General features: G+C 40.7%; 1 protein-coding gene across 2 annotated transcripts in view; it reads right to left on the bottom strand.

Moving 5' to 3' along the window:
• necab2 (N-terminal EF-hand calcium binding protein 2) overlaps window positions 1-23,874 on the bottom strand; it is a 136,483-nt gene that overhangs the window by 18,424 nt on the left and 94,185 nt on the right. Inside the window, exon 9 of one of the 2 annotated variants that reach the window (XM_051383279.1) lies at window positions 23,342-23,398. The exons of the other annotated variant lie outside the window; for it this stretch is intronic. Within the exon in view, the coding sequence (XP_051239239.1) occupies window positions 23,342-23,398 (57 nt within the window). The remainder of the gene's footprint in view (window positions 1-23,341; window positions 23,399-23,874) is intronic. 2 annotated transcript variants of the gene reach the window in all.

The raw sequence follows: 23,874 nt of genomic DNA, 5'->3' as shown, positions 1-23,874 counted from the left end.
GTTACTGAAAATACAACTTGCTGTAAAACATCCTCTATATTTAGCAGATATTAGCTACAGCTCTAGCAGCTTCCACACATGAAGGCTCTAAGTACTCAACACGTCTGCATCCACTCGTGTGTTAGTGTCTTTGTCTGTTTTATTGGCATGTAATGACTGTTTATCTCTTGACATCACTGTTTATCTGCTGCCATTAACTTAAATTGCTGTCATGAGGCAGCGACATTACTGCAACATTAAGCTGCAAGAATGAACACCTGGCCGTTGGTGAGTACAGATAGCCAATGTGTTGTATGTGTGTGTGTGTGTGTGTGTGTGTGTGTGTGTGATCTGTGAGGCAATAATTGCATGGGCGCCTATGTGTGTAGCCCCCATAACAGTGACACAACCTGACAGACTTATAACAGCTGTGCATACTACTTTAAGACACACACACACACACACACACACACACACACACACACACACACACACACACACACACACACACACACACACACACACACACACACACACACACAGATACACACAGACACACACAGACATCCTACCAACTCAATTAGAAACACTACATTGCCCAGCAGCATCTGTTAATCTAATCACTACCACTCCATTAACCCCCCTGCCTCCCTGACCAAATCTGTACGATTACATCTGCTCCCCTCTCACACTGTGGCCCTGCAGAGGTGATGAATCAGGAGCCTCGAACGCTAACCTCTGTGTTAATGGTTAGCATCAAAGCTACATCCATGAAGGCAACAGTGCACATGAGGTCACACTTCAGATTGATATCACTCTTATGATTGTGAGCTACGTACATAAGAAGATGGAGCCTGGAGATGGTTAGCTTAGCTTAGCATAAAGACTGTAAACAGAGGGAAACTGCTAGCCTAGCATCTTGTCGTCACTGTGAGGTCGCCAGGCAACAAGAGGAAACCCTGGGAAGCCACTGCTCCCGCCCATTAAAGTGTAACTACACCCTCCAGTTCTACTAGCTCCCTCCCTCTCAGCAAATTAAAAAGATGCATTAAAAGACCTGCAAAGGACAGTCGCTCTAGGGGGCGTGGCTAACTGTCCGGTATGTGTGTGGGATTGTCAGTGTGGGATCAAGGTAACGATTGCAGTCCGTACAAGTCTGAACCACTGCGCTAGAATATAAAAATACTAAGTAGAGAGTTAGCAAAAACTAGCATAAACTCCTGTGAATGATGTGTCTCCATCAGTGTACATTGGAAAATGAGCGCAGCAGTTTGTACAGACTCCCATTTAAAGTGGAGGCTGTGGGAGGTGGGCGTTAGCACTGTTTTTTTATATAAATGCTGTGAATCGTAGCATTAGCCTTAGTAAATGTAAAGGGTGATTCGAAACAGTAGAGGGCGTGCTGATCCATTTTAAACCCACAAAATAATGTCATTTTTAATATCAGCATTGATGTGTGTTCCTCACATTATAGTCACATAATTCTGTTCACAGTTAAAAAAACACATCTTAGGGTGGTGTACCTCTTTAAATAGTGTGAAGGAGATGAGACATAGAGAGATATAGTTTTGCAAATGGCATGATGTGACGAATCAATAAATATTTGTTCATTAGTAGTGTGTATTAATGAAGTGTCTTGGTTAAGGTTTAGTCAAAGCTGACATGAATCAGTGCTGAACCCTTTCAAGGAGTGCTGCGGACACATCGCGTGCCGTCGTAACACGTGCGGACCACAACATGAAAATCTCACGTAAATTAGCTCAAAATCGCCACGCAGTGCTTACTTCCTGTTGCCAGTAGGTGGCGTTATCACTATGTCTGAATGTTGTCATGTAGACATGTTCAAGGCAAGAGTGTTATCAAACATGTGAAGTTTCATTGAGATTGGATCACGTACGCTGAAGTTATGAGGATGTGTTCAGGGCAAAACTGTTTCAGAAAATATGAAGTTTATTGGAGATTGGACATTGCACTCTGAAGTTATGAGCACTATTTTATGGCGAATCTGCTGAAATCGACAAGTTGTCACTGGCACGCGGTTTGACGCACAGTCTCAAATAGCACAACTTTTAATCAGCACCATTTTTTGACTGTACTTACCAACTTTGAAGTAGATCCGATAAATTCCCTAGAAGGACTTCGTTCATATACAACTCAAAAAATCACAGAAAATGACCAAAAAAATCAAAATGGCTGACTTTGATGCCATGCCACGGACTCGCCCTTTAATGTACATGCACAAATAGCGCAACTTATAATCAGCACCATTTTTTGACTGTACTCACAAATTTTGAAGCATATCTGATAAATTCCCTAGGAGGAGTTCGTTCAAATACAAGGCGAAAAATTCACCGAAAATGCGCACAGAATTCACTATGGCCAACTTTGAGGGCACGCCACAGACACGCCCTTCAACGTACATGCACAAATAGCACAACTTTTAATCAGCACAATTTTTTGACAGTATACACAAATGTTTAAGCATATCCGATAAATTCCCTAGGAGGAGTTCGTTCAAATACAACGCGAAAAGTTCGCCGAAAGTGAAAATGAAAATCCAAATGGCTGACTTCCTGTGGGGTTTCGGGTATGGGTCCAAGAGGCTTTTTTGTACGTCCCAGTATGTTACACGTGCCTACTGAGTTTCGCACATATCGGTGAAACGTGGCTCCGGGGCTGCAGTTTTTTTATCCTGTAGGGGGCGCTACACACACGACAAACCCGATTTTTGGTATGTGAGCTACAGGCACCACTCTACATGTACCCTGTGAATTTCATATTCATAAGTATTATGGTCTCTGCACAGTGAGTTATCATGCCAAAAGAGCGCCACCTAGTGGTGTATATTTTTGTCCTTTTTGAATGAGCCTCAGGGAGCCATGGACAACCATCGTACCAAGTTTCATTTTAATCACACGTGCCGTTGCAGAGATATAAACTTCTTCATTTTAAAGAGCGCCACCTAGTGGCGATGACCTGAAATTGTGCACGATGCCTAAGAAAGACATGAGTAACTATGGATCCAAGTTTGGTGTCAATCGGACATAGCAATGTGGAGAAATAGTCCACTTCCCTTTTTGACGAAAAATCCACAGGAAGTGTTAATTTTATTTTTTTTAAGGTTTTTGAATGTGCGACAAACTATGCAGAAGTTATTAGCCTAAACGCATTTTTTATGATAGTAGCGCCACCTAGTGGCCAACCTGAAAGCAGCGCATAGAATATCCCCATTTTCAACAGGCCAGACAACTTTGCCAAATAAAATTGAGTTTTCGTATATGTTCAGGGGGGCAAAAATGCAGTCAAAGGGGGCTAAAAATGATAGGAAGAAGAAGACATCGAGCAAAAACAATAGGGACCTCCAGCGGTCGCTGGCTCGGTCCCTAAAAATCTAATGAGTTAGCTTTGCTTTGCTTTGCTTTGCTTTGGGAACTTTGGGTACTGATCTACTGGTTTACTTTTTTTACACTGTGCTCAGGGCCATAGCCAGGAGAAATACTGAGCTCATTAGTCAGCCTCAGAAAATTTAGGCTGCCCAAAGAAAAGTCTAATCTTTTTTATTTTGCACATTTCTATATTCATTTGACTGCCAACATAGTTTCTGTAAAGTGTAACTCCTTACAGAATTACATTTAACCTTCTCCACAGATACCAGATACGTGTACTTCAAATGGAGAAATACTAAATACCCACATTTTAGCTGATTATAGTGAGTAAAACTGAAGAATATTGACTCTAATTTAATCAAAATCAAACGTGAATCATGTAGAATTTGTGTGTAATTGTGTGATAGAAACAATACTGAGGACATGTCGTCAGTGTCCTCGATGGTCGTCACCGTGTTGTTTGAAACACAGAGGCAGAATAAAGAGAAAATCAGGCATCTAATTGATGCCTTCCTTTATTTTTTGAAATCCTTTCAGCAAATATTATTAATTTAGTGAAACTGATTGAGACATCAGTTAAATGCCTGACATGAATTTTTACCTTCCATTATGCCACTGCAGCGCGGTGTGCTAATAGCTGATTTCCTCAAGTAAAATGTCAGACAGCATTTTCCTTTCTGTTTCTGATACGCATTTGAATAACGACTTCTCAGAAATAGGGATTTATGAGATGCACTTAAAGGAATCTTGTATAGTGAGAGGGACTAAACAATGACAGCTATATTAAACTTATTATGGACTATTTTCTTATAAACTGTCCATCTTGTAACACCTCTGTTGGCATTGTGCAGTGAGTACTAACCAATTGTTTTGAGTGAAGTAATTCCTTTTAAAAGATATTGTATAATATGTTATTTTCTTCCACTAAAAAATGTCTGTTATCTAAAGAGGAGTGAAAGTAAAGCCAAGAGCAAACTTCAAATTGATGACAAAGGGAGATTTAATGAATGCAGAGATGCAGTGATAGGCATATGTTTAATATGCAGTGAAATGAATTGATATGTGATGATATTAAACAGCGTAAGAGAGTGTATGCTGGGATTTTCCCTAAAGGCTCACCAGTTTTGAAATATGCACACACTCCTGTCAGAGGTCTGCAGCTCATTACTTTATATTGTTTAAGAACTGCCTTGAGCTTTCAGTATATGCACTGTGATATACTGTAATGGATTTGCTCTGCCAGTGTCTGTTCAGTACGTGTGTGAGTGTGTGTTGTGTCCGCAAGAACATCTATAATGGGGCTTCTTCTTGCGCCTGTAAAGCTGGCAAATTATTGCATACGTGTGTGTGCGTGCGTTTATAGGTCACTATTGACTATACAAGTCTGTTTGATTGGACAAATGGCTGACTATCACCATGTCGTAAAGAGACGTGGCGCCTGGTTCATAGGCTTGTATAAATATTATTGATTTCTGTCTTTTCCTGAGCTCCATCAGCATTCTTTAACATGGTTTTCACCTTTAAAAAGGATGAGTTCTTCTCTTATTGCCTCCATGAGCATAGTGTTTATTTATACAGATTGTTTCATGATATAATGGTGAAATCTATTAACTCATTTGATGGTAGGACTTCTCACAGTGACATAGAAAATGACTCATTACACAAACTGAAAGAGTCAACTTTGTGCCAAGTGAGAATGGAAAGAAAATGTGTCTGTTTAACTATAGTTTATGTGTCCCCAAAGAGAAAAAACCAAGATAGTTGAAAACATTTGAGGTTTAAAGTATTGCGCAACTTAAACCTAAATTAGGCTTTTAGTGCAAGTTCAAGAACAAAGACAGCTGTCAGCCTATTTTGTCATCACACTGAGGGTCAATCTCTAAACTGTGGACCCTATAGTCTGTATACCTTGAATATTATCATTGTAATCTATGCGGCTTCCCAGCTTCGCACATGCACCGCCCCACTGCCACCAGTTTAAATCTCCCGTCTATGGCTCCCTGGGGGCATCTCTGATTGGCTGCTACTTACAGAGCTCTATCCTTATACATCTATCTAATGGACGGGGTCAACACCAACGTCTTATCAAATACAGCTTCTGGCTTCAGGTTACCTTGTCTTTCCTGAATGAACTAAAAATAGAGTGGAGTATTGTATGCTCAAGAATTAGCATGAAGCAGCCAAAAGTCAGAAATTGTGCATCACTGAGTGGGACAATCCACCAAAAACTAGATGTACTATAGTAATGACATATACTGGGAAATGTCAGTGAGCTGAAAGTATGTCTAATGTAAAGCATTTAAAAACTTATGTGCTGCTTCTGCTGTCTCCCTCTCTTCTTCTCTCTCTCTCGCTCTCTCTCTCTGTATCCTCACATCTGTATGCAACCCCCCCCCGAGTGAGGCTTTGCACTGACAACTATATAAAATATGCAAAGACCATCAGCATCTATCAAGGACACATACAGCATACTGTACTATATGTGTTAAGTGTGTGGGCTGTTATCCAACTGGGTATGAAAATGGGAGAAGCAGATAGATATGCGAGTATATGTTGTTAAGGGGGAAGGGGGGATCAGTAGAGCGTTACCATGGGAACTGGGAAATACCACGTTCAGGTCTTCTTCTAACACCTTCGCACCCCCTCATCTCCCCACACACTCCCCAGTTCTGCCTCCTCCTCATGTCTTCCTTCCACCTCTCTTCATTGCCCCAGTTCTTTTTTTGACATCTCAGCCTCCTAGCAAACCCTATATTTTCTCTATTATTTCCTCCCCTTTTCTCTCCTACTCCTTCCTTCCTTATTCCCGTCCCTCTTGCCTATCCATACCCCTCCTCCCTCTTTTCCTCTCTCCTCCTCTCCCTCCTTCTCGCTCCAGGCTCAAGGAATCCCTCATTCATTCAAACGAAAAAAGAAAGAACCCCTACATTAGTTGAGGGATCATTTGCATATTTCTCCTTAGGCTGCAATAATAGATGGATGACTACAGTATGGTTTACAGTGTCCCGACCTGCAGACTGCAGCAGTGGGAGAAGAAGAAGAAATACCTTACAATAAGCAGCAGCAGTTCACTTACAGCAGCTGTTGTCATCATTCGTGGCCTGCAGCATCCTGCCAAATGTTGCTGTTGTTTGCTTGACTTGATCACTAATGTAACCAGTGGAGTAGCATGGCTCAGACGTAACAAGACGTATAATTTCAGATTTTGCTTGATTGCAAGTTAATTTAATAATGTGTTATGTTTCTCTTTCACTGTGAGTTAGCAGAGAAAATGGCTAATTGTGTTCAATTGATCTTAAAAATGGACATATTATCTAGCAGCTCATATATAAACAGCATTTTGGTAAAACTAGTGTTATATTTTTTTGTCACTTGAGGGCAGAACTACAAAACAACCTGAAAATCACATGTTTGGCTTATAACAATTGGCTGCACACATCTTGTGGACCAACACGTTCTCACTCCCAGTTTGTCAAATACTGCTGCTGGGTTAGTTCCCCTTTATACGCTGCAAAATATGACGCTGGAAGTATCTCAGCGTCATTTCTGGACACACAGAATTAGCAAGAATATGTAAAATGTGCAACTTCTGGTCAAGTTAGCAATAATGAATAGGCAACGTCCAGGTACAGTTTCAAAATAATACGAAGTAACGTTGTAAAGTGGTTTGTTTAGATTTAGATACAAATGTGGACTTTCTGGCTCTTTATACTTTGAAAGCAGGCGTTTCCACAAATGGAGCTACAGGGGTACCTACAGCGTCATATTTTGAGGGCCACTGACCGGGCTGTAGTATTTGATATCTTGGAAGTGAGACCGGGTGGAGCAGACATGGAGCCAGAATAGCATTTGTTCGAGTTGTGTTTCTGGTGACCTCACAATTCAAGGTCCAATATTCACTCTAGTTTTAACTTTGGTTTGGTCTAGAACAAATCTGAGTGAAGCATCTGTCTCTTCTCTGCTAAATGCTATGACTGTGTCCACCTGTTAACTGGCAAATGTTAACCATCTGCTTCATTATATTAGAACTTTTTGGCTAAAAACGGCTGCCTGCTGTGGCTGTAAATGACATGGAACCAAAACAGTACAGTTGCGGGCCGTGAAACCAAAACAACTGGCTAAAAGAGGTTAAAATTCCTCGTATGGCTGAGGTGAACATTCTCTGTGGGTTTAACACTACAAGATACCTTTTTCACCTCACGCATTGACATTTGAATGATTGCAGCTTTAACCCTGTCTCCCTGTGCAATAACCTTGTGTCTCAAACATCTACTGAACCTGTAAATGATTTATTCTCATTGTTCAGATACAGGTTTATAAAAAAATCATCAGTCAAACACAAATCTATGCAAGCTGCGCACACTGTGTATACTGTTATATACACCTATTTATTTCAGCATGATTTACACTCTACACCATTGCACTATTGTCCTACTGTCTGTTTATGTATATATATATCTGTACACAGTAGTGTATTTTTACTTGTCAAGCTTGTTTTTGTTGCTGTATGTATGCCTATTTCTGTGTTCGTGCACTGAGATGAAAGTGATTCTGATTCTTCGGGTGTCTCCTGTTCTTACAGGTACAGTTCCGCAGGTAAATTGGAGATGGATGGAAAGCTAAGGAAAAGGGTTTGACTGACAAGCGATATCTGGGAAGTGCCGTGCAGAAACAGCAATCAGCTCTCTCCAACACAAACCAGAAACAAAAGCAGCAACAAAACAAATTATGTGTAATCAGAACCTCCAATTACAGCATCAGTTAATGGAAGCAGACTGTGGTGGTAGTATGTAACGCCCAGATGTTATCACGTGTATTAAAATCCCATCTCTGAGACTATTGCTGCAATTATAAATGGGCCAAGTTGCCTGGTGAAAATTGGCTGAATGGCTGCACTGAACACTTTGAGGTTTCACAATGTACTAATGCGCTGCGGGACTGCTGGGCCGCTCATTCATATTTTGCCTGATAAAACAACAACACATCTCTTCAGACTCACTGCTATTTATAGGGAAATTACAGAGAGGAACTTTACCCGCACAAAACATACACCATGCAAAGCTTCTGGAAAATTGTACACTTTACACACAGCCGATGATACATATTGTTTATTAGCAGTGAATCCCTGAGGTGCCATCAAGTTGCAATCCTCATGAAGAAGACGGGGTTGGAATGGCAGCTGTCACTGATGTCCTGATAATGCAACAGCAGCTGAAATATTTCCAAGGACAAATTCTTCTTTATTGCCGCCACCTTCACTCAATCTTTTTATCTGCCATGCCAGACAAAAACGGCACTAACACATTCTCTCTAAAGCGGCATGTCTCTCTGTATTCCTCTATGATTCTCTCTTTCACACACACACATACACACATAGCGGCTCCCTGTGAGATGTACTGACGCAACCTGCTTGTATATCTGTTCACTTGGGATATCACTGTTCTTTAATGTCCTCTCACTGTTGCTAAATAACTCACTCTGCTGTTTTACATACTGTAATGACTTCCAGGTAGTGGCTATCATGAGGCATAACAACTAACTTTTAAGTGACTGCATATATTAAATATATCACAATTTACTGAGAGTCTTATCCCAGATGAATTTCTTTCTTCTCTGCTTATGAATTCCTCCCAACATCAATAAATTCATTCTGCCTCTTGCTTTTCCATCCATCTTCTGAATCATTCCTTTAATCAGTGTTAACGTCTCTCGATGAGGGTGTTTGCTGAACCTCTCTGTATGCATCTCAACAAACACGTTTACAGAAATATATTTGAGCTCTGACGAGTTTGCTCCTTCAGTCCAGGTTTATTTAGGCAGATGAGAACAATGCTATTTGAGTTTTAAAAGGAAGCAAATACCTGAACCACAGAGGTGGAGCTAGAGGGGTGGCCGGGGTGGCCACCCCTGGAACCTGATTGGACACCCTGGGCGCCACCCCAGTTGATTGACAAGTCACTGCACGTCACGTCGAAAACAGCGAGATTTTTAAACGCCAACAGAGAATAAACAGATGACAATGAAGAGGAAGGGAGATATTTCCAACTTTTCTGCTAAAAAAACAAATCAGGCACAGACAGACCCCAGCCCAGATATCAGCACCCCTGCAACTAGCCAGGCAAATAATTCATTAATTCTCATACCAGTGATTTCTTTATTTGATCCTTGAGCTGAGTCTTGCATCTAGTGTCCATGATGTGCAGCCTTCTCTTTGTTTTGCCAAGACACCGGCTTTTCCCACGGGTGTTTTTAATTTTCTGAATAAATGCTGGTGTGCCGGTTTGATTTCTGCGCCAGAAACTGAAAGTGAAACTTAGGTCCATTTCCTCCAGCCACTTTCCATCCGTCATAAAGCTCTTTTTCCTGAGTTTAACTCAACAGTCAAGAAGGCATGTTAAGTAAGGTTAATAATTTTATTTTTTTTTTTTTTTTTTTTTTTTTTTTTTTTTTTTTTTTTTTTTTTTTTTTTTTTTTTTTTTTTTTTTTTTTTTTTTTAGAAAAAATTCTTCCCCCCCCCCTTTTTTCTTTTTTTTAATTTTTTTTTAGGGGGTTTGTTAGTTTTTTTTTTTTTTTTTTTTTTTTGGTTTTTTTCTGAGCGACTTATTTATTTCAGGGGACTTTTTACTCATGGAATTATAGAGAGATAATGGAAAATAGTGGACCAAAAGATGGGAAATTACATGATTTTACAAGACAGCTGGACCCAAAAGACAAAATCATGCGAGAATCCATCTTGCCTGTTTGTGCCCGGGACATTGGTATTGGACCAATCAGTGCCTTTTGAGTAAGTACTGGCAGCTACAGGGGTCGGCCGTTCTATCAGAACTGGAGAGTATTTCTTCATTGAAAGAAGAGCTAAGAAAAGCACTGAAGGCTTTTCTCCCACCTGGCTTTCGTTAAGAGTCTGACTACATACATATGGTTTGTTGATCTGATTGGTTGAAGTTTAACCGGGATAAACCGTGGGGCAATACCCCCTCCAAATTTAATTTTTAAAAAAAGAGCTGTCAAATTTTATAATAACTTAAAAACAAGTGACCCTCAAACATTCCACCACAAAAAATAACAAGCAATGAACCAGGAAGAGTCCCCTCAGCCAACTGGTACTGAGACTCAATTCCCTAACCTCTTCCAACCCTACAGAGCCTCAGCACAGCCCACAGACAATCTGGCCCAACCAGCTATAACAAGACAAAAAGAAAAATACATGAGTTACTGGAAAGATACCACAAAAAGTAAATGGAGTGTTATTTTGCCCTAAACCGACAATACACGGTGGCAGAATATCTGACCACCATGACTGATGGGACATTGAGAAAGACATGAGCTACAGACTCAGTGGACTACTGGCCCTAGAGAATGGTCGTCACAGACAGACCTGGCAGCTCAGACACATTATTTGCTACATGGCGACAAATATGCTATAATATATATTAGACTCAAATACCAACTAGGTGAAAAACAAAACTGCTGTACATTGGCAGCTAAATATCTTGTTACTACCTGAGGGACATCCAATGACACGCCACCAGATTAAATACTGCTTCTTCAGTCCTCTAGGCTTTCCAAATGTTATCTGCTCAAATTCAGATAGTAAAACCAGTCATTTTGTGGGGCTGTTAATGCTAAAATAAATTTAAAAAACAGCTTCTTTCACAATGTAACCTTATGGGGAAAATAAATTTTAGGCCAGTGTGCATCACAGGATGGACACCATTGTTGCAATCACACGGTCAGCCACTATATAGAACTGGCTTCAAAGCCTGGCGCTCTTCCTGGGGGCTTGATACAAACAACATAAGTGTCTCATTCATTATATCCCCAACCTCATCTGCATTCACTGTAGTGGAGACAAACACCAGAGAGCTTTCGCTTGCATTTACTGTCTGTCTCACTGGATATATATATCTGCCTGACTGCCCTAACTACCTGGCTCTCTCTCTCTCTCTCTTTCTCTCTTTGTCTCTCTCTCTATTGTCCACAGTACCTTATTATATTGACATTGTGATTCACATTCACAGGGCTCTAAATGTGAAATAATTCTGTGCTGACTCCAAGAGACGATTAAAAGTAGTGGGATTGACTGCAACAAAAATACAGTAGCTGACACTACTGTGTTTGTTTGTTTGTGTGTGTGTGTGTGTGTGTGTGTGTGTGTGTGTGTGTGTGTGTGTGTGTGTGTGTTCTCTTTGATACTGAGGTTCCTCCTCCTCTGGGTAATTCTCTTGTTTTGTTCTTTGCTGTTATATCTTCTGTTGCATTTTACCAAAATCTTCTAAATGCATTCTTGCTACTGTAGTTGTGCAAAGGGGAGCCCACCGGTTTGCTTTCATCATAAACTCTGTTTTGTTGTTTGTTAATAATTAAATATGGATCATGAAATGTGTTATTGTTGCAGAGGAAATAAAATACAAGGAATGGCTGCATTTGGAAGACAAAAATAGATTAACAGGGCCTTTCCGTATGGTTAGTCGTTTGAATAAAAACGGTCAATGAAGTCAATTAGAGAGAGAAGGGATCCAATAAAGGGTAAGACAAAATATATGGAGTCGAAGGAGAGAGAGCTACACACACACACACACACACACACACACACACACACACACACACACACACACACACAAGACGAACAGATACAGTGAGGAAGCTGTCAGTTTTGCAGCCTAAGTGGACTAAATTGTGTTGCAGCAGAGACAGAGGGAGGGAGGGAGGGGGGAGAAACAAACAGAGAGAGAGGGAGGGAAGAGAGAAGCAGTGTGGGTTGTCGTTGATTAATGCACGTAGGAGTGGTTATTGAATTTACAGAGAAAATCCAGTGCCGAGAACACAAACAGCCACCAGGGGATTAGGGCCATTCAGGGAACAAGTGCCACCGTTCATACATCAAGACAGGAGACAGTGAAAAGTTCCAGATCTCATAAGACTCTTCAAACCAACAGAACTGTCAGACATAGCTGGTTTTGATGAGTCTATTACGGCCCAGTCACATGTTTCTTTAGAGGGCCGGTGTGTAACATTCAGGAGGATCGATTGGCAGAAATTGGATTATAATATTCATAGGTATATATCATAGGTGTCCCAAGACTTGACTCGAATCAGACTTGAATCACAAATTTGAGGCCTTAAGACTTGCTTTACTAACACTGATAAGACCCGACTTGACTTTGACTTGAGACAGATGACTTGATTTATTTTATTAAATACTTTCTAGACACTCAAGTTACATTTTGTTTTTACGTCATGATTCAGTGATTCTAGTGTAATGTGCTCAAACCTGGCAACCTACAAAGACGCAGCAGACCAGCTGAGGCCATCACACAGAGCAGTTATCATGGAGGGCGCTAGTCCAAAAATAATAAAATTTGGATTCAAGGATTATGTTGGCAGTTGGCTTTTAGGCACACCTTTAATTCACCATTAAAATGAATTATGTGTCCGCTCTGTTACCATCACTTTGCTGCCCACTGGAGACTGAAGGTATGCTTACAATACATCATGGTCATAGTTTGTGACAAGCGGTCAAGTTTAAAGTTTATGGATTGTATTTATTTGTTGTTGTTGTTTTGTGGTCTGAGTGGGTGGCTGTGGGAGAGGTCTACAATTTGTTGCACAGTAACATTAAAATCCTATATAGTCTCAATACTTCCCTACCCTGTCTGTGGCAGTCAGCCCCAAGCTCATTGCTTCTTTCTGAAGACATAAATCTTTACAGTTTATTTATATTTATATAGTTTCATTTGCTTAAAAGGGCGCAGTAATTTCCTAAAACTGAAGGGCATGTAGTTATTCAAACAGAAAGAAATAGAGCAATGGTTGTGGACTATTTTCAGCATAGGATCCATCCATCTATTTTCTTCCTTTTATCCAGAGCCAGGTCACAGTGGCAGCAGGCTAAGCAACATAGTTCTTCTCCCCTGTTTTCCAGCTTATCCTGGGAGATCCTGATGCCTTCCAAGGCCATGAAGATATAATCCCTCCAGCGCCCAACCATCCTACAGAGGAAACTCATTTTGGCTGCTTGTATCCCTGATCTCATTCTTTAATTTGGTCAACCCAAAGCTCATGGCCATTGGAGAGGGTTGAAATGCAGACAGACTAGCTCTCTTCATCACAACAGTCCGGTACAGCACAATACTGCTGACACCGCTCGAATCCGCCTGTCCAGCTCAAACTCCATTTTGTCCTCGCTCCTGAGCAAGACCCCAATATACCTAAACTTCTTCGCCTGAGGCACTGTTTTCAGGATTAATAATTGAATTTGGTGCTCTGGTGAGTATTTTAGGCAGCAGGACGGTGTATGTGGGATTGACTCAAAATAAACCACAGTGTGTGTGTTCATGGTAATGAAGGAACACGTCTCCCAGTGCAACAGTGTGGCTCACTGATGTGTTTTTAATAGTTTTTGGACAACAATGGAGCTCTATGGCACAGAGGGATAACACAGGCTTTAGATACACACACAGTACTTGCAGGATCTGCTCACTGTTGGTTTGGGTCTTTTCATGGGATTTGTTGAGAATAAGAAAAATATAGAATATTGGCTGCCTTATCTTCAACATGCAGCTCATATCTGCTGGACTGATACAAATCAGGAAGAGGGTGTTCTACTTCTAATGCTGTGTTCATTTTTGACAAGCTCTTACAATGTGTGAGATAAGGACTTCTAAAGATATCACCTTCAGTTTCACAATGAAACAGTGGGATTAAAAATGTTACCCGTTACACCTTCAGCTGAGGCTCATACAATCCTCTAACACTTTGTTGTTAGGAATCCTGCAGCAATTTAGTGCTTTTCAACATTATTCCACCAAAATCTGTACTTTTCCCAGAAGCCTCTTTCCTCCCTCCACTGCAAGGTCAGAGGTCAAACTGTGCTGCAGAACCTGAAGCTGGCAGGGATTGTATTTGCTAAAGACACTTCAGCAGGGGAGGGTTTGCCAACAAAGAGTCCTCCAGCTATACTTATCAACTTTTGATGATGTGGTTTGAGCCGCTGGTCTGAAACACGAGTACTGTGGCACAATCTGTTGAATTTCCGACCAGTCCTTGCTGCTCTCCTCAATATTTCAAGTATTCTTCTACCGGGCGGCGGACCTGTCTCACAGATGCTTTTTCATTCTCAATAATTCACTGTGTCATAAATATAGATATACATACTGCTAAAGCTTCACCCTCTGCAATATTCACTGTGTCCTTTGATATAAAACATCAGTCTGAATCAATGAGGAATCACTTCTCATCCTTTTGTGACTTTCCCTTCTATGCTACGATATAACTTTCAAATATTGAATATGAGAAACACCTGGTACTGTACCTGGTGCTCTTTATGCCATCATCCTAGTGAGGCTATTTTTATGAATCATTTCTTTAATAAAAGCACCCTGTATTCATAAAAATGCCCCCATCAGAATGGCTTGGTATATTCCTGTAAGATTTGTGTGAGTTGGGGAGATGAAAGGAGAAGAAAAGGCTCATTTGGAGCTGAATTTAACAGTTAAAGCTGAAACTGAACCGGCATCTGCTGCACCACAGAAGGAGAGCGGTGTTAACCTGATGTTTAGAGAAGTTGTCAGAATAGGAGGATTTGCCTGGAGAAAATGAAGGTGAGGGACTCTCTTCACACAAGCATCGTTACCAGTGATGTTAAATCAACTGCTCCACTGGAGCGCATCTACAGGCTTCAGAAAGCCATATGTAAGACTTTCAAGACCTTTGAATGCTACATAGAACTGCAATTAAGATTAGCGTAAACCCTTAAATACAATTAAATATAAAATTGTAAAAAAGTATGTCTGTGATTGAAAGGTCTCAAAACATAACTGGGAAATACAGGACAGAAATATAGTTATTGACATGAGGCCCATACCTTATGCATTTGAATAAATAGCTTGACATTTTGGGATATATGCTACTTTGCTTTCTTGCAGATAGCGCTCAGGTCTGTACATTAAATATGAAGCTAGAGCCAGCTGCTCAGTCTCGACTCCACTAACTGCTGCTGTAGCTGCCATTAGCGTGCAACTGAACGGGGCTCAGCGGCCTCCCAGTGAACACAACCTCTGAGTCAGACGGAGGCCAATTTGACCAACGTTTCCAGATGGACTTGTTTCTAAAACAAGCTAACCCTAGTAATGTTAGGTGCCATTTGCTAGTTAGCTCATGCAACTAGCATCAGCTGACTTAGCCCCAGGGTGCCAGGAGCCGAACAATGTGTCCGCTATAGCTGCCTGACTGGGGGAAGCACTACACAGCGCTATTGCCTGCAGTGAAAGGTCCCTCCCTAGCTGCCTTTTAAAAAGCAGAAGACATAATTGGATATAAGATGTAAACTAGTGAAGTTTCGAGTTTCTGCTCTGTTACTGTTGGATGGAGCTAGGCTAGCTGTTGGCCCCGTTTCCAGTCTTTGCTATGCTAACCGGCTTCTGGCTGTAGCCTTTATTGTACGTACAGACATGAGAGTGGTATCCATCTTCTCATCTAAATCTCAGCAAGGAGGTGAATACACATATTATTCCTATAAAGTTGATTAAGCAAATAAAAAACTGCCGTACCTGTGTTTTATTTATAGAATTTAAACATGTGGATACCTTTGAGTAACAAAGCAGCATTATGTGCGGTAATGTGGTCAGCATTAGCTTTAGGCCTAAGGTGGGACCTATTTCTGCACCCTGTCTGAGTCAGCACTGGTGCTGTTTGAGAATTATGGTTAATTCAAAGAGCAGACCCATCTGAGCGAGAGCTGCTGTGGAGTGCGTGACCTGTTACCGTACCGTAATATCCATATTTATAACCTCTTGATTTATTTTTTATAAGGGTCTTCACAGCGTCCTGAATGTCCCTCTGTGAACTTCACTTCCTCCTCTCACCTCCTGACTGTCTGTTACATTTATCTACATCTTATTGGAGCGTACATTTTCTACGCAATGTACAGAAGCGCTTAGTCATTAATCACAGTGTGAATTTGCTTTCTCAATTGATATCTTTTCTTTCTTCCCTTCCAGTTTCTTCTTTTGCTTTATTTTTCTCTGCATCCTTCCATCTCTCGGCCCTTTTCTCAGAATTATTATACAACAATATACAACCTGTCGCCTCTCCTTTGTTTTCCCACACATTGCTGTCATTAATCTGTTATTGTTTTTTAATTGGTCTGTTCTGCTAATGAATTTGGAAAGTAGTTAAAGTATCATTCTGTCTGTTCTGTTATTGGCAAGATACAGCGTGTTACAGAAAGTGTTTCAGAAAATTTGGCTGAAATGTGACGCTCACTCAAAGGATTAGATCAGTGCTATAGACTCAGGTCCAAATCTTTTTAATTATAGCAATGTCAGTTGGTCGGTCCACCACTTTGGTCCAGACTGAAATTTGTCATGGTGCCCTGAGGAAAAATCCTATTGATTTTGGTGATCCCCTGACTTCATCTCACGCCACCAGTAGTAGCCACCAAAGTCTTCCTTTATACAGTGAAATATCTCAAAATCTACTCGATGGATTGGCACAAATTACCTTTGTACAAACATTCACGGTTCCCAGAGGATGTACCCTATTGACTTTATGATGCCCAGACTTTTCGTGCCACCATGAGGTTGTGGAAATTAGAGTAATGTGTCAACAACTAAGGGATGTCAGTATTTGCTTGGAAAATCCCCATAATGAAGATATTTGAACTAAAAAACATCATCATTGTGGCACGTTAGTAAAGCATTGAATCGAAATATCTTTTCTATTAAGAGTCTTAAGACATTTTTTCATTTTGTCTTTTTTCATTGAATTGAAGCCTATCACTTAAACTAAAATGTGGCCATAACTGATCATTAAATCATACGCCTTATTTCTGCTTTTAACAAGTTATTTTTTTAACTAAATATAAATGAATGTCTTAATTTTGACAACGTTTGACACCAAACTAGGGGGCAGCTGGGGTGGCAGCCCATACCACCCACCTCAGCATTTTATGTGATATTTTCGTGGAAGTTCAAACCCAGAAGACAAACAGGAATCGGACGCTGGTGCTTTTTCAAGATGGAAAACAGTTGAGCGTTGGCGTAGGTTTGTGCTCTGTACTGAGTGCCTTCTAGTTAATTATTAGTTTCATTTAGATAATAACTGTGCAGAGATACTGTGTGCAATGATAAGAAAACAGAGGATGACAAATTGGTGCTGTTGAGATTTAAAAAACACTTCAGGCACCATTAGAAACATCCCTCCTTAACAACAGAAACAAGCTTGTGTCCCTTTGGCCTTTTCTTTTTCTTGCTGCCTTTCCTCATTTTTGTTCACTCTCTCTTATTACACTGTAATCTGCCCGTCTATCCCACTCGCTCCTTCTTTGTATTCCCTCTGCCTCATCTTCTTCTGTTTTTATTGCTTCTCGTCCTTTTCCTGATGTGCCTCAAGAGGATCAAAAGACTGACAAGATACAGTGTATGTGATTGATTTACCCACTTCACATGACAGAAATCATTGTCAGCCAGCCGCTCACTGCTCAAGTGTCCACTACAAGTAAAATGCACATGCTAATTCAGCTCCGCAACTGCAGTTTCAAAGTATCTCTGTATCTCTCATACACTATATGATCTCATTATGATCCCCTGTGTGGTGATATGACCCACTGAGGCGTCTTTGTGCAGAGAGGAGGGATGATTGCTTTGACGGAGGACTGAAAGGGAGTCGAACTAATCGCATTTGGATCTTTCCTCCAGTGGAGGATGGAAGGTCAGAGGGGATGAATTGAGCCGACTGTGGGAGGAAGGGTGAAATTATGTAAAGGTGAAGAGGAGCACGACCTTGTTAAAAGTAATCTGTGTTTAGAAGCAGGAGAGGGGGTTAAAGAGGAATGGAGGGCAGGTGTAGGATAAGAGGGTGACATGAAGGGGTGAGGAGAGGGGGTGAAAGGTGGCTGGCAGAAGATTTAACTGACGTTTTTCATTCTGTTTCACTTTTTAGCACGCACACTATGTCTTTATTTGAGTTTGGGGATACAAGAGCAGATTTATTTGACCCTTTTCACTTGGTTTCTGAAGCATACTGTGCTTACAAATGTGTGATTTATTCATCAAACAGGCACAGCAGCCTGGAAGCGCAGTTTGAGAGTAATCAGTGAAGTGTGGCTCTTTTTAAGTGAAGATGCAAATAACAGGAGGAAATATGATATATCTGGCTGCTTGTGCATTTTACTGGATTTATTAAGGTGTACACAATTTATGAGGGCCAGCGTTTGTGGAAATGTTTTCTGCCTCTAACAGGCAGATTGTGCTGGTGTAATAGAAGGTTGTGGCAGGGATCAAAAAACAAATTACTTATCTGAAAGGAAAAACTGAGGTAGCATAAGACAATAAATGAACACAACAACCAACCATCCTAGAAACCAAACAATGAGCAGAAAGCGAGCTATGGCTTTGTGCTTACTAAACCTACTGCGATTCCACTCTCTCAGTAGGACATTAACCTTGTGGTGGTTGATATTTCATACATATGGCTTTAGTGTAGTCTTGTGTTCATGTTACTTTGAGAGTTTTTCTGCTTCTTTTGAAAAAAATAAAAAAAGGGAATAAGATTTTTTTTTGAGTAGAGGCCAGGTTACAAAATACAGGGGAGCGATTCATAAGACATTAGCTCCCCTAACAAAACTAAAATATTGACCATCTGCTATTTTTACCATGCATTTCTATTTTTCTGTATCTTCATCATCATGGGCCATGCATAAAATTAGGCTGCTATTGATGTATGATTCTAGGGCTGCCCCCTAATACTCGAGTAAACTGTAAGTCAACGAGAAGAGTTTCACCCTAGTTATGAGCTAAAATGTGATGGCAAGACAGTAAGCAGAGGTTAAATGATTGGTTCAAAAAGATGGCAATCGTAGCTCTAAACTATTGGGAAGAGAAGAGTGGACCAGGATTATGCTTCTGCCACTGAATTAGCTCTGGTTCTTGTGTTCAGTAATTGACAATAAAAATTATTGTTATTAGGAATAAACCTGCCTCCTTTGTGGACTGTCTGTAGTTAATGTGGTCGGCCTACGCTACTGTATTTTGTATTTAAGTTGGTCATAATGGTGGTACTTGGTGTAAAAAGTGTAACAAACACTGCAATAAACTTCTGAGGAAGTGCTGCTGCTACATTACCATGGGAACTAAAGCAGAGAGTTTTCCCAGTCTGTGTGAATGTACAAAAAATGATTCAAAGGGAAAAATCCCCAGCCGGCCCCTGTTTACTCTGTTTTTGTAAAGCAGACCACCAAACAACCAAATTGACCCTGCAAAGCAAGGTAATTGTTGAAAGCTACCTCAAAGTGTTTTAGGGGGATGTTTTTCTTTAAGACTGTGCCCAGAGTAACTAAGTCTTCCTTGTTTAAAGTTCATTATTTCTACTGGTTCCTCAATTAAAATGTCCTCTTTCTTTTTCCTGTTCCTCGTCTTCTTGTCTTTATAAGCGTTCATTGTTAGGTGTTTCTTCTCTCTCTCAGTACATGTGAGCAGTCTCTTATAATAACCTTTCTGCATCTGTGCCCATGACAACTAGACAATTTAGACAGGGCTCTCACTGCGTGCCAGATGCTAATGGCCAAGCCATAAGTGGCTCAACTGCTGTGGATAAAAGTGGAATAGGTGATTATTACACTAGTCTCCTGCAGACTGAAGAGGAAAGTGTATTTGTATATGTATTTCATTGATCGAGTGGGTTTTTTAGCTGCACTACGGCTCACATGGCTCTACGGATGGCAATCTTGGTCAGTTGGTCAGTCACTTTGGTCCAAACTAAAATATCCCAACAGTCACTTTGGTCCAAACTAAAATATCCCAACAACTATTGGATGGTTGCCATGAAATTTTATAATATCCATGGTTTCCAGAGGCAGAAATCAACTGACTTTGGTGATGCTTAACTTGACATGCCACTGTGAGGTTGACATTTTTTTGTTTTTCTAGTGAAATATCTTGTGAATATTGGATATGATATGATATGAATATTGGAGGATTGCACTGGCATTTGGTTAAGACACAGGTTAATTTAATTTGTTACATTCTTTATCCAGAAGCACTTTGTATCATCTTTCTGACGTTCAGATCACAGGCAGCCTACATGCGATGAATTAATGATGTGTGTGCTATAACTGGGCATAGCCGAGAGTAATGGTCGCCTGAAATGACAGCCTCGCTGAGGTGGCACAATGGGTAAAACTGCACTTCTTTGCCATCCTTTCTGGTCTAGGTGTTTTCCATTTATAGCAGTGGGAGTGGTATGTGTGCGCAGTTCTACAATGACTGAGGTTTATAAATCAAAACCACGCTTACACAGCTTTAAAATCCTACACAGAGTTCTGGTAGTGAATCTAAACAGAGTTTTATGCATCTGGCTGATGTAGTGATTGTCGTTCATGTATAAAGAAAGCACATTGAATACAGGTTTACAAGACCCATTTGTCACTTGTTATGGAGTAAATGTACTGTGACTTTATACTGGTGCCAGTAATCCAGCAGCTTGTTTCATAAGCAAAAATCAATGTAGTGACCCGCTCTCTGACATATACAGTATGACTGACAGCTGTTTTTAGTGCAGGCACGTTCTTAATCATGTATATTCTTTTAGAAAAGGAAACATATGAATACAATAGATCTCTTTTTCTCCAAGACACAGATTGCTTATATTCTTTTACAGAGACTTGAGCATCAAATTGGCATTAAAGGAACCGCACCAAGCTGGTTTAAGTCATATTTATCATATCGCTCGCAGTTGTACATGTTAACGATGAATCTTCAATAAATACTACAGTTAGTCATGGAGTTCCACAAGGTTCTGTACTTGGACCAATACTATTTACTTTATATATGCTCCCTTTAGGCAACATTATTAGGAATCACTCCATTAACTTTCACTATTATGCAGATGATACGCAGTTATATCTATCAATCAAGCCCGATGAAATTAATCAATTATCTAAATTACAAACATGTCTTAAGGACATAAAATCCTGGATGACCTGCAATTTTCTGATGTTAAACTCAGAAAAAAACGAAATTCTTGTTCTTGGCCCCAAAAACCTTAGAGACTCACTGTCTAAAGATATAGTTACTCTAGATGGCATTAACTTGGCCTCTAGCACCACTGTCTGGAATCTTGGAGTTATCTTTGATCAGGATTTGTCATTTAACTCCCACATAAAGCAGACCTCTAGGACTGCCTTCTTTAATTTACGTAATATTACAAAAATTAGACACATACTATCACAGACAGATGCAGAAAAACTACTCCATGCATTTGTAACTTCAAGGCTGGATTACTGCAACTCTTTATTATCAGGTTGCCCCAATAAGTCCATTAAAACACTCCAATTAATTCAGAACGCTGCAGCACGAGTACTGACAGGAACTAGAACAAGAGATCACATCTCTCCTGTACTAGCTTCTCTACATTGGCTCCCTGTAAAATGTAGAATAGAATTTAAAATCCTCCTCCTCACCTATAAAGCTCTTCATGGTCAGGCCCCTTCATATCTTAAAGAGCTCATAGTACCCTATTACCCCACTAGAACATTACGTTCTCTGAATACTGGGCTACTTGTGGTTCCTATAGTCTCTAAAAGTAGAACAGGAGCCAGAGCCTTCAGTTACCAAGCTCCTCTCCTGTGGAACCAGCTTCCAGTTGTGGTTCAGGAGGCAGACACCCTCACCACATTCAAGAGTAGGCTTAAGACATTCCTCTTTGATAAAGCTTATAGTTAGGGCTGGATCAGGTGAGTCCTGAACCATCCCTTAGTTGCTATAGGCCTAGACTATCGGGGGATTTCCCATGGTGCACTGAGCTCCTCCCTTCCTCTCTCTTTCTGCACTCATTCATGTTCCATTAATGCATGTTACTAACTTCACTTCTTCCCCGGAGTTCTTGTGCTTTCTCGTCTCGCAGGTTTTTGTCGATCCTGGTGGAGCCTCCTGCCATGGTCCTGCTAGATTGCCATTGCCAATACTGTTGTTGCTGTGCACCTGTCTGTCTGTCTGTCTGTCTCTCTCTCTCTCTCTCTCTCTCTCTCTCTCTCACCCCAACTGGTCGAGACAGACGACCACCCACCTAGAGCCGAAGGATATGTCCTAGGTTTCTGCCTTTTAACAGGCAGTTTTTCCTTGCCCTTGTCGCCAAGGTCTTGCTCATGGTGGTACTGTTGGGTCTCTGTAATTAATGTTTTAAAGAGTTCGGTCTAGACCTGCTCTATTTGAAAAGTGTCCTGAGATAACTTCTGTTATGAATTGACGCTATACAAATAAAATTGAATTGAATTGAATTGAATTGAAATGCTTATGGCTTTTTGCAGGCATTCAGACCTGTAAGATAGCTTTTGACTGTATTTATTGCACTCTCTTATCTCTACTTCACTGTAGGCATACAAGTGCTGTATCTAATAGCAGTCTTGGGTAAAATTCTGTCTGAAAATAGTGTCAAACAGTTGAGCTTCTGTGACAGAATATTTTCTGATTTATGATTCAATCCAAATACAGCCTGAAAAGAAAAAGCCCACGCAGTGCTTGTGGCTTTTCACATGAATCATTGATCATTATCACAGAGAATATCACCCAATCCTGTATATGCTGTATGTTTTTGGGACAGTTGATATGTTATTTTCTCTGGGTGTTAGATATTGTAAGATAGTGTGTGTCACTATTAATTCTTCCATCGGCTTCTATAAATTATTCAGGTCTAGTCAACAAAACAAAACAAGCGTGTTTCCTGGGAAATAATTCAAAAGGGCGGCGCCTGTGGGACCGGCACTGAGACCTGGATTATTTTTGGACGGCGCTGGTCGTGCAGAAGTGCCGTCCCATGTTAATTACATCACAAAGCCATGTCCCAGCCTTGTAACACTCGTCCTGAGGTATACTGCTACAGTGGTTGTTGGCCTTTGTAAGCAACAGTAAGTAATGCTGCACCTGGGGCCGTGTGTTGCTGTGTAATGTACAACGGTTATTCATTTAGTGTCTACTTACTGCGCTGGCAGTGCCATCTGTGTCTGTTAGCCTCTGGTGCAGATCCAACCAGACCGTCTGCAAGGAGAAGCACAACAACAACAACAGCAGCAACATGTCAATCAACAAGACCAACGACAGCAACTACTACAACCACAGCTTGAAGCAGATATTAGTCAGTCACAACGAGAGGTGTTAGTGGGCACGCTGGGAGCAGAAACGGGCATTAAAGCAGGACATGATGTCTTTTCATGGTGAAAATGAAGTTCAGCAGGGAGTATGGGAGGAGGGCTCAGAGAGGAGGTGGATGCATGCCAATGAGAGAAGCTGGAAATGAAACAGAATGACTTAGATCAGCATGAAAGATCTAAACATACAAGAACACTGAAAGGCCAAATCTATCTGAACATCATGATGTAGGAGCTATAGATGATAGGAATTATTTGAAATCATCATCAGTTAGCTTTCCATTCTCGCACTGCATATAAGGAGTTTAAAATGTTAACGCTGGCAGTTTTACCACTCAACAGTCGGAGTATTAGGGCCATACTATG

This window comes from Dicentrarchus labrax, unplaced genomic scaffold (assembly GCF_905237075.1).
Source record: "Dicentrarchus labrax unplaced genomic scaffold, dlabrax2021, whole genome shotgun sequence".
Classification (NCBI taxonomy): domain Eukaryota; kingdom Metazoa; phylum Chordata; class Actinopteri; family Moronidae; genus Dicentrarchus; species Dicentrarchus labrax.
The sequence above is the reverse complement of the archived record's forward strand: the minus strand, read 5'-3'. Positions and strand labels throughout refer to the sequence as shown.